This window comes from Elephas maximus, chromosome 3 (genome assembly GCF_024166365.1).
Source record: "Elephas maximus indicus isolate mEleMax1 chromosome 3, mEleMax1 primary haplotype, whole genome shotgun sequence".
NCBI classification, from domain to species: Eukaryota; Metazoa; Chordata; class Mammalia; order Proboscidea; family Elephantidae; genus Elephas; species Elephas maximus.
In genome coordinates this window covers 111,359,023-111,371,068 of record NC_064821.1, presented here as the reverse complement: position 1 = coordinate 111,371,068, position 12,046 = coordinate 111,359,023, and the positions used below count along the sequence as shown (strand labels likewise).

Sequence of the window (12,046 nt, the reverse complement as noted above, 5' to 3'; positions counted from 1 at the left end):
TAGTCTTCCCATATACACTCTACCAGGGCTAAGTGTTTTGAATTATGATAGAATTTCAAGTTTATCGAATTTATTTAGGTAATAGAATTTATTACTACTTACAAAAAAATCAATCAGGCAACAACATTTACAGAGTCTCTAATGTGTGCAAAGCAGTCTACTGGGTTCTGTACCTCGGATAACATTGTTATAGAAATCATCCTAAATTAAAACTGAGACCCAAAATCAAGTACTTCTATTTGCTTATTATCCATAAAGTCATAGAGAAGTTAATCTTTGTGAGTCTCAGTTTCCATAACCAGTAAAACGTAGAAAATTCCTACACCTAGAAAATGCCTACACCATCTGTATTTAAGGGTTGTTATAAAGATCATAGACAATAATTACCTAAAAGTACTTTAAAAAATGTTAAAGTGCTATGTACATGCAAGATATTGTTTTGAGGTGGAATGATGTGGCACTTTCACTTTTATCTAAATCTTTAAACAAAGCCAGTGAAATAATATACTTAAAACATCAAGCCAGGACTTTGATGTGTTCTTCAAATATTAAAATAAAAGCTTTTTACCAAAAGGGTATGATCTAATGGAATAAATTATAGTATTTTATGTCAGAAACATGTTTGCAAGGTAATAGGCTTTGACTGAAGAATTCTCAAATTTTAAAGCAAAAATAGAACTAAACACAAAACAAAACATATAATCAACAATAAAATTTTTAAAGGATAGGAAAATCTGGTGATGTTTGCCTTTGTTAAAATAAAGGGGAAAGTTAGAATCGCGTTACCTTACTTTAGATGGGCCTACCAGTGTCATCCTTTTTAAAATACAGTGGATATTTTTGAAAGAGGGTCAATTACCAATGAAATTAACTCTGTGATTTCTCTTCCACATTATTACTGTATGTTCTAATTAATCAATCCATTTTTATTTTGTTGATAATTTACTATACACAAAGAAAATCATACATATATCTGTAACAATGACTATAACTACACGATCTTTCATAATTTATTTAAAAAAAAAAAAAAACAGGAAGGAGGTGCATCTCCCTTCAGAAATTCTCAAACCACCCCAACAGACAACCATCAAACTCTAAGAATTTAAGAAACTCTAAAAAATCAATCCAAAATTGATTTTCAAATATTATAAGCCAGGGGTCATACCAACTCTGACCTGCCACCTGTTTTTGAACAGCCTATGAGCTAAGAATGTTTTTTACATTTTCGGTTTTTTTTTAACAAAGACAATAATTAACAACACATGGAAATTATATAAAATTCAAAATTCAGGGTCCATAAACACCACCACACTCATTTATTTGAATATCAACTAAGGCCGCTTTTGTGCCAAAAAGGCAGAGTTGAATAGTTTCTACAGAGCTGGTATGGCTTTCAAAGCCTAAAATATCTGGTCCTTTAAAAAAAATTGCCAACCTCTTCTCTAGGCCAAAAAAACATTTGGTACTCCCTACTGGTGAGTGCTTGAAGAGTAAAAGACACAAAAACAGAGAAATTATATTTAATATATAAAATATACAATATATTGAATATATAAAATTTCATTATACAGCATTTTTCGAATTTATTGAAAATACACTTAGGTAGGTGTATTATCTACAAGCCTCAGGAACTAATATCACCTATTTTACAGGTAAAAAAACTGTGGCTCAGGGAGAACAGGAAGCATTGCATTATACCATGGATGTCTAATTGTCACAGGATAAATTTTACTCTTAGCACTGCCATTTTACTCTAGGAAATTTAAAAAGGCTAAGCGCCCACAATGAAAGAATATCTATAATCTGATTTATGATAATATTTCTATAAACTGGAATACTAGATGATTATATACTTACTTCAAATTATTTCTTTGAGGTAAAATAACAGATTTTCCTCATGTCTATGAGCGTAGTTTTTCCAAGCCTATGTGAAATCATAAGCGTGTGAAATCTGGAACCCACCAGCACTGTTGCATGCCAAAGTCAGCGTAAGAACCTCTTTCACCTTTTAAAGGACTTTTAAAAGTTAAGTCTTTATAAACATCAAATGACACTCTAAAAACTAATAATTTTAAAACATGAGTTTTAAAATGATGATCAAATTGTTTTTAATAAGAAGAAAATACCCTTGATTTAAAATAACCAAACCTTAAGAATTTCTGAAATTCTTAAAAGTATTTTACGCAATGACTGCCTGGCCAACACACACACACACCCCAATGTCACTGTTTATTTATTCCCTCTCCGTGTCAACACGTCTTGCTTGAAATTGGAAACAGTGAATAAACATCTGTCAAATCAATTTTATATCTGGTTTCTTTGCAGATTTTACTGTTTTGGTCATTTTTCTACTAAGCAGTTAGTTACTCATTAGTTAGTACTAAAATTTCGTTTTTATTGACCATACATGGTTTATAGAAAGCACAGTCTGTCCTCTGACTTTGGTCCAATTATTTGCTCCAAGAAAATGTCCCTATGAATATGTTAAAATTTCTCTAGGTAAAGATCCACGCTAAATTATTATAGGAATAAAAAATGGGTTCCACCCAAGTTCTTGATTACAATGTAAACTGAAAGCAAAGCATAGTGTACAGTGCAATAAAGATGAAATAAAAAATTTAGTATTAACTTTTTAAATCCTTTTATCAAGCCAAGTATTCAAAATCTCAAACCTTTAATCTATAAAAACGTTACTTAAAAAAAAAAAAAATAGATTTCATCAACCTGAAATAATTTTAAAGCCTGGGTGAGTATCCCAAATTAACCTCATCATAAGAACCATCTGGAGTACTTGTTAAAAATAGATTCCCAGACCCTCCCTAGGGAATTCTGATTCAGAAAATCTGGGGCTAAGGAATCTGTGCTTTTAATAAGTGCCTTAGAGCCTTGGTTCTCAAAGTGTGATCCTCAAACCAGCAGCATTAGCATCACCTGAGAACTTGATAGAAATGCAATTTATTTGGCTCCATCACAGGCCTACTGAATCAGGCCCAGATGAGACCAATCACCCTAGATGAATCATAACAAGGACGCAAGAAGCATTTTGTAAACTGCAAAGTACTCTTCAGGCGTACCAAACCAAAAATCAAACCCAGTGCCGTCGAGTCGATTCCGACTCATACCGACCCTATAGGACCGAGTAGAACTGCCTCATAGAGTTTCCAAGGAGTGCCTGGTGGATTTGAACTGCTGACCCTTTGGTTGGCAGCCGCAGCACTTAACCACTATCCCACCAGGGTTTCCCTTCAGATGTAAGATACTACCAAATAAATGAAAAATCAACAAGGATAAGAGGGAGGAAGAAAAATAAAGAAGGAATAAAAACAGAAACAGGTGGACTTAAGGAAAATTACATCAAATTAATAATATAACAACACTAAAGTGGGGGAACCAACCTAATTAAATTTTGAACACAGCTTTTGACCATGTAAGCTTTAGCCTTACTAAAGACAAAATGAGTATAAACAAATACTGTTTTTCACAGTGGTATGGGTTAGCAACAGTACACCTTGAGTACATTCTGCCTGAATTTAGAGACCATGTCAAGACTAGATTTGATGCATTGAACACTGATGACCAAAGACCAGATGAGTTGTGGAATGACATCATACATGAAGAAAGCAAGAGGTCATTAGGAAGACAAGAAAGAAAGAAAAGAACAAATAGATGTTAGAAGAGACTCAGAAAGTTGCTCTTGAATGCAGAGTAGCTAAAGCAAAAGGAAGGCATGATGAAGTAAAAGAGCTGAACAGAAGATTTCAAAGAGCGGCTCAAGAAGACAAAGTATTATAATGAAATGTGCAAAGACCTGGACATAGGAAATCAAAAGGGAGGAAAATGCTCAGCGTTTCTCAAGCTGGAAGAACCGAAGAAAAAATTCAAGCCTTGAGTTGCAATATTGAAGAATTCTATGGGAAAAATATTAAACAACGCAGGAAGCATCAAAAGACAATGGAAGGAATACACAGAGTCACTGTACCAAAAAGAATTGGTCAATGTTCTACCATTTCAGGAGGTAGCATACGATCAAGAACTGATCCTTCACTGTACCGAAGGAAGAGGTCCAAGCTGCACTGAAGGAGTGGTGAAAAACAAGGCTCCCGGAATTGATGGAATACCAATGGAGATGTTTCAACAAATGAATGCAGCACTGGAAGTGCTTACTTGTCTATGCCAAACAACTTGGAAGACAGCTACCTGGCCAACCAACTAGAAGAGATCGATATCTGTACTCACTCCAAAGAAAAGAGATCCAATAGAATACAGAAATTATCAAACAATATCATTAGTATCACACACAAGTAAAATTTTACTGAAGATCATTCTAAAGCAATCGCAGCAGTACATCAACAGGGAACTGCCAGAAATTCAAGCCGGACTCAGCAGAGGACATAGAACAAGGAATATCATTGCTGATGTCAGATGCATCTTGGTTGAAAGCAGAGAATACCAGAAAGATGTTTACCTGTGTTTTATTGACTATGCAAAGGCATTCAACTGTGTGGATCATAACAAATTATGGATAACACTGTAAAGAATGTGAATTCCAGAACACTTAATTGTGCTCATGAGGAGCCTGTACTTAGACCAAGAGGCAGTCATTCGAACACAACAAGGGGATACTGTGTGGGCTTAAAGTCAAGAAAGGTGTGTGAAGGGTCGTATCCTTTCACCATACTTATTCAATCTGTATGCTGAGCAAATTATCAGAGACGCTGAACTATATGAAGAAGAAGGGGGCATCAGGATTGCAGGAAGACTCATTAACAACCTGCAATATGCAGATTACACAACCTTGCTTGCTGAAAGTGAAGAGGACTCTAAGCATTTATTGATGAAAATCAAAGACCACAAAAACAAAGCAAAACAAAAATCCTCACAACTAGACCAATAGGCAACATCATGATAAATGAAGAAAAGATTGGAGTTGTCAAGGATTTCATTTTCCTTGGATCTACAATCAACTGCCATGGAAGCAGCAGTCAAGAAATCAGACTGCATTACATTGGGCAAATCTGCTGCAAGAGATCTCTTTAAAAGTATTAAAAAGCAAAAATGTCACTTTAAGGATTAAGGTGCACTTGACCCAAGCCATGGTGTTTTCAGCCCTTCATATACATGTGAAAGCTGAACAATGAATAAGGAAGACTGAAAAAGAATTGATGTATTTGAATTATGGTGTTGGTGAAGAATATTGAATACACTGTGGACTGCTAGAAGAACGAACAAATCTGTCTTGGAAGAAGTACAGCCAGAATGCTCCTCAGAAGCAAGGATGGAGAGACTTCGCCTCACATACATTGGACATGTTATCAGGAGGTACCAGTCCCTAGAGAAAGACATTCATGCTTGGTAAAGCAGAGGGTCAGCGAAAAAGAGAAAGATGCTCAAAGAGATGGATTGTCACAGTAGCTGCAACGATGGGCTCAAACATAGCAACAATTGTGAGGATGGCACAGAACTGGGCAGTGTTTCATTCTGCTGTACATAGGGCTGCTATGAGTCAGAATCAACTTGAGGGCACCTAACAATGACAACAACAACTGAAAATAGGGCGCCACCAAAATAAATGTTTTTGCCTCCCATTTTTGTCAGTATCACCCCAGCAAAAGGTCTTCACCCAGGCAGCAGTAGCTAGTACCAATAACTAGGCTTTTTCTCCATATCCTCAGAACCAGCCATAGTATGCCACCTCCCAATACCAGCAGGTTGGCAACCACATTGCAGAGATCTGAGTTCCAGCTCTGCAGGGTCCCTCCATCAAGTGCCTGAGGGACCAATACCAACCAAAGAGCAACCCATTGTCAGAGGTCAGCTTTTCAGAGTCCTTACTCCATGTTTCTAAATTCTAACAATTTTAATAATTCCAGCTTTTCCTTTTGTTCTGGCTCCATTCTCTTCTACTCTCCTGAAACAGCTCTGGCTAAAGTTCCCATTATTTCCACATTGGTAAATCAACAGATATTTTTCAGATGTTATCATACCTTTCTGCTATACCTGACACAATTGACCACTCACTTTCCCCACCCTAGACAATCTTATTTCTTTACTAATAATTTTTTGGGTCATGATTACATTTCCGGAGGATGAAATAGCATAACTTTTTAGAAAGCATTTTGGCAATGTTTATTCACTCTTTCAACAAACAGTTGGTATGCATTTGTGTGAATATTTCCAATAAATTAATTCCTAGAGTTAGAATTGCTGAATCAAAGGTGATTCATAGTAAGTGCTATATGTGTACACCTAGTAAGTGGTAGAGCCAGGATTTGAACCCAAGTAGTCAGACTTTGAAAACCCTGGTGGCATAGTGGTTAAGAGCTACAGCTGCTAACCAAAATGTCAGCAGTTCAAATCTACCAGACGCTCCTTCGCAATTGTATGAGGGCAGTTCTACTCTGTTCTATAGTGTCACTATGAGTCAGAATCAACTCAACGGCAACAGGTTTGGTATTTTTTTGGTTTAGTCTGACTCTAAAATCTGTCATATTAGCCTCTATAGCAAGGATTCTCAAACTTTAGCTCCTTCAAAATCACCCAAAGTTCTTTGTTAAAACCTACTGACAGTCCCCACTCCCAGAATTTCAGATTCACTAGTCTTGGGGTAGCACTGGAGAAGTTAACTAACAAGCTCCCATATGATGGTAATCCATTTCTTGACACTACACTGCCAACACACTTTTCTCATTAGCTTTTATTTTTTTTTAAAGATTCAGCTCAACCTCTCCTTTCTTGAATAACCTTCACTTCCCTCTCCCCTCACTAGCTGGGCTAGCTATCGCCATCTGAGCTCCCACAACACCATGTACTACCATAGCTTCATGTGCCTACCAGATACACATCGCTAACTGAAACTGTACTTTTCTGTCCCAACCACTAGCCTGTGGGCACCTCAATGGCAGCCATCACGACTATCCATCTTCATACGGGCAGTTTCTAGCACACTGCTCCTCACATGGTAGGCTCTCAATTGCAGAACTGAAGGAGATAAGTCTCTTTCTTCTTAAGCATCAAGTAAAAGAACAAATGAGAAAGAATTTCAAAGAGTTAAAATTCACATAGAAATAGTATATATTATCACTGGAGTTATTAGGAAACTTGAATGCTGTATGAAAACTAAAACCAAACCAGTTGCCTTGGAGTCAGTTCTGACTCATGATGACCCCATGTGTTTCAGAGTAGAACTACACTCCATAGGACTTCAAGGCTGTGACCTTTCAGAAGCAAATCACAAGGCTCTTCTTCCAAGGCACCTCTGGGTGGGTTTGAACCACGAAGCTTTGAGTTAGTAGACAAGTGCTTAACTGTTTGCGCCACCCAGGGACACCAGTGAATGATGTATTAGTTGTTAGAATTATAAAAGTATGGCTGTTTGAAACCACCACCCTGGCTCTCTATCTACCTCAAACAAATGTTAAGTACCTATTAAGCACCTATTTTTAAGGCAATAAAAATATCAAATAATAGCGAAGAAATCTACCTGAAAAAAGACATGTAGACTTTTTTTTTCTTTTCTACTCAAATATCTAGGGCCCCTGGATTGAATTCACAGTTGTTTCAGAATAAATGCACACCCATATTTGTAATATTTTGCTACCTGAATCAACAGGAGGAGAAAACAAGGAATGTAATGGAGAAGAATGTTGATATAAAAAAATAATCCACAAACTGCTCCCTAGAGATATACATAGAAATAAAAGAAAATGTAGGGATGGGAGACATTTATAACTCACTTTATATATGAAAGTTCTGACATTTCAAAAAAAGAAAAAACACCTTTATATACTAGAAATACCCAAGTTAATTTATTTCATACTTACAGAATATATAAAAGATGGACCTTAAGGTCATAATTCTTGAAAGAATTCTTAAGTGATGGCTCCATATAACAAATGAATAACTGCAAGTCCCCTTTCATCCAGCACTGTATGTTCCAGTTTGCACCTGAATTAAAAATAAACTACATTAAATCTGAAAAACATTCTGAACAACTCAGTAAAAGAGAAGAGCTAAATTAAATTTACCAGTGTTCTGATGCCACTTCCATTGCTAATTCTGAGAGAAAAAGAACAGGCTCTAGCTAGTGGTATAAGTTTTTCCAAGTCATTTACTCTTTTTGGCACCCAGTTTCCTTTTTTTGGAAAGTAAAAAAAATTGAACTCTACTATTGGCTCTAAAGCTTTTTTTAATCCTGAATCACTTAAGTTGGACAAACAACCTCAAACCTTACCCATCCCAGTTCATTCTCACTTTCCAAGAATAAAAAGACCACTATATATCCAAGTAAAAGCATGTTTCACCACTTGTCTGTCAATTTGTGGTACTGTGGTGGCTTATGTGCTGCCGTGATGCTGGAAGCTATGCCTCCCGTATTTGAAATGCCAGCAGGGTCACACATGGAGCACACGTTTTAGTGGAGCTTGCAGACTAAGACAGACTAGAAGGGATAACTGGCCGGTGAAAACCTTATGAATAGCAGCAGAACACTGCCTAATATAGTGCCAGAAAATGAGGCTTTCAGGTTGGAAGGCACTCAAAATATAACTCGGGAAGATCTGCCTCCTCAAATTAGAGTTGATGTTAATGACATGGACGAAGTAAAGCTTTCAAAACCTTCATTTGGGGATGTATCATGACTCAAAATGAGAAGAACCAGCTGCAAACATCAACTAACAATCAGAATGTAGAATGTACAAAGTATGAAGCTGGGAAAACTGGAAGTTGTCAAAAATGAAATGGAAAGCCTGAAGGTAGGTATCCTAGGTATTAGTGAGCTGAAATGAACTGGTATTGGCTGTTTTGAATAGGACAATCCTATGGTCTACTATGCTGGGAATGACAAATTGAAGAGAAACAGTGTTGCATTCATTGTCAAAAAGAACATTTCAAGATCTATTCTGAAGTACAATGCTGTCATTCATAGGATAATATCCATATGCCTACAAGGAAGACCAGTTAATACTGCTATTATTCAAATTTATCCACCAACCACTAATGCCAAAGATAAAGAAATTGAAGATTTTTAGCAACTCCTGTGGTCTGAAATTGATCAAACATGAAATCAAGATGCATTGATAATTACTGGCGACTGGAATATGAAAGTTGGAAACAAAGAAGCAGCACTGGTAGTTGGAAAATATGGCCATGGTGATAGAAATGACAGTGGAGATGGCATGATAGAAATTTGCAAGACCAATGACTGATTCATTAGAAATACTTTTTTTTAACAACATAAATGGTGACTATACACGTAGAACTTGCCAGATGGAATACAAAGGAATCACATCTGTGGAAAGAGATGATGGATAAGCTCAATATCATCATCCAGAAGAAAGCCAGGGGCCAACCACAGAATGGACCATCAATTGCTTATAGGCAAGTTCAAGCTGAAGCTGAGGAAAATTAGAACAAGTCCACAAAGGCCAAAACACAGCCTTGAGTATATCCCACCTGAACTTAGAAACCTTCTCAAAAATAGATTTCAACAAAAATGACCAAAGCAGACAAGTTGTGGGATGACATCCAGGACATCATACATAAAAGAAAAAGGTAATTAAAAAGACAGAAAAACAAACCAAAAAAAAGACCAAAATGGATGTCAGGGGAGACTCTGAAGCTTGCTCTTGAATGTAGAGTAGCTAAAACAAAAGGAAGAAACGATGAAGTAAAAGAGCTGAACAGAAGATTTCAAAGGGCAGCTCGAGAAGACAAAGTATTACAATGAAAGCTGCAAAGACCTGGACATAGAAAACCAAAAGGAAGAACTTGTTGGCATGTCTCAAGCTGAAATAACAGAAGAAAAAATTCAAGCCTCAAGTTGCAATATTTAAGGATTCTTTTAGCAAAATATTGAACAACGCAGGAAGCATCAAAAGAATATGGAAAGAATACACAGAGCCACTGTACCAAAAAGAATTGGTCGACCTTCAACCATTTCAGGAGGGAGCATAACATCGAGACCCTACGGTATTGAAAGAAGAAGTCCAAGCTGCACTGAAGGCATTGGTGAAAAACAAGCCTCTAGGAATTGATGGAATACCAGTTGAGGTGTTTCAGCAAATGGATGCAATGCTGAAAGTGCTCATTTATCTATGCCAAGAAATTTGAAAGACAGCTATCTGGCCAACCAACTGGAAGAGATCCATATCTGTGCTCATTTCAAAGAAAGGTGATCCAACAGAATGCAGAAATTATCTAATCATATCATTAATATCACACACAATGAAAATTTTGCTGAAGATAATTCAAAAACAGTTGTGGCAGTACATCAAGAGGGATCTGCCAGAAATGCAAGCCTGATTCTGAAGAGAATGTGGAATGATGGATGTCATCGTCGACATCAGATAGATCTTCACTGAAAGCAGAGAATACCAGAAAGATGTTTACCTGTGTTTTATTGACTGTGCAAAGGCATTCAACTGTGTGAATCATAACAAATTGCAGATAACATTGTAAAGAATGGGAATTCCAGAACACTTAATTGTGCTCATGAGGAACCTGTACTTAGAACAGGAGGCAGCCACTTAAAGAGAACAAGGGGATACTGAGTGATTTAAAGTTGAGAAAGGTGTGTGTCAGGGTTGTATCCTTTCACTATACTTATTCAATCTGTATGCTGAGCAAATAATCTGAGAAGATGGACTAAATGAAGAAGAATGCATTGTCAGGATTAGAGGAAGACTCATTAACAACCTGTGATATACAGATGATACAACCTTCTTGCTGAAAGTGAAGAGGACTTGAAGCACTTACTAATGAAGATCAAAGACTACAGTCTTCAGTATGGAATACACCTCAACATAAAGAAAACAAAAATCCTCAAGACTAGACCAATATGCAACATCATCATAAACAGAGAAAATATTGAAGTTGTCAAGGATTTCATTTTCCTTGGATCCACAATCAACACCCATGGAGGCAGCAGTCAAAAAATCAAAGAATATATTGCATTGGGCAAATCTGCTGCAAGAGATCTCTTTAAAGTATTAAAAAGCAAAGATGTCATCTTGAGAACTAAGGTGCACCTGACCCAAGCCATGGTATTTCCAATTGCCCTATATGCATATGAAAACTGTACAATGAATAAGGAATACTGAAGAAGAATTGATTCCTTTGAATTACGGTATTGGTGAACAATATTGAATATGCCATGGACTGCCAGAAGAATGAACAAATCTGTCTTGGAAGAAGTATAGCCAAAATGCTCCTTAGAAAGAAAGGAGTATGAGACTTTGTCTCCTTTACTTCGGCAATGTTATCAGGAAGACCCGTCACAGGAGAAGGATATCATGCTTGGTAAAGTAGAGGGTCATCAAAAAAGAGGAAGACCCTCAACAAAATGGACTGATACAGTGGCTGCGACAATGGGCTCAAACAGCAACAACTGACGGGTGGCACAGGACTGGGCAGTGCTTCATTCTGTTGGACAGAGGGTCTCTATGAGTCAGAACCAACTCAAGGGCTCCTAACAATAACAACAAGCACATTTGGAGGGATATTCATGTGTCTGCTTTAGCAATAAAAGCACAGTCATTCACATTTGAACTATAATGCATGCCTTCAATTCTTGTTATTGTAATACGATAGGCCTCAAATACAATGGATGAAACCATATTTCATTACACACTGAAAAACTGAAGTAATGATGATGAAGATAAGCTACTGGTGACTTGTCATTTAAAAAGCAGAACAGCAAGCACAGGCTCTGCAACCTTGTGGAGCTCTGTAAAGTGAACAGTGTACTTGGCAGAATAAGATATTTAAATCCTCAGGAACTTCCACTTAACCAAGTAATTTTAAAGCCTTAAATTCACTTTGAAGTAACTAGTTAGTAACCTTTATCATATGTAAAATTAAAACCTATGGCATCATAGTCATCCTCCCCTTGGTAATTGAAGAAAAGCCTAGCATATTTTGACTACTTTAAGGCTCATTGCAAGGGCTTCAACTTCCTTAGTCCATTCCTACAATATTTAATAATTACTGAATTGGCTAAATTCCCTTACAAGTTAAAAAAGTACTTCATTTACATACAAATTAAATAGCT

The 12,046-nt window shown here is 36.8% G+C and overlaps 1 protein-coding gene across 1 annotated transcript in view; it reads right to left on the bottom strand.

Moving 5' to 3' along the window:
• LEPR (leptin receptor) overlaps nt 1-12,046 on the bottom strand; it is a 116,816-nt gene that overhangs the window by 54,730 nt on the left and 50,040 nt on the right. The window contains exon 4 of the mRNA XM_049879508.1: nt 7,821-7,944. Within this exon, the coding sequence (XP_049735465.1) occupies nt 7,821-7,944 (124 nt within the window). The remainder of the gene's footprint in view (nt 1-7,820; nt 7,945-12,046) is intronic.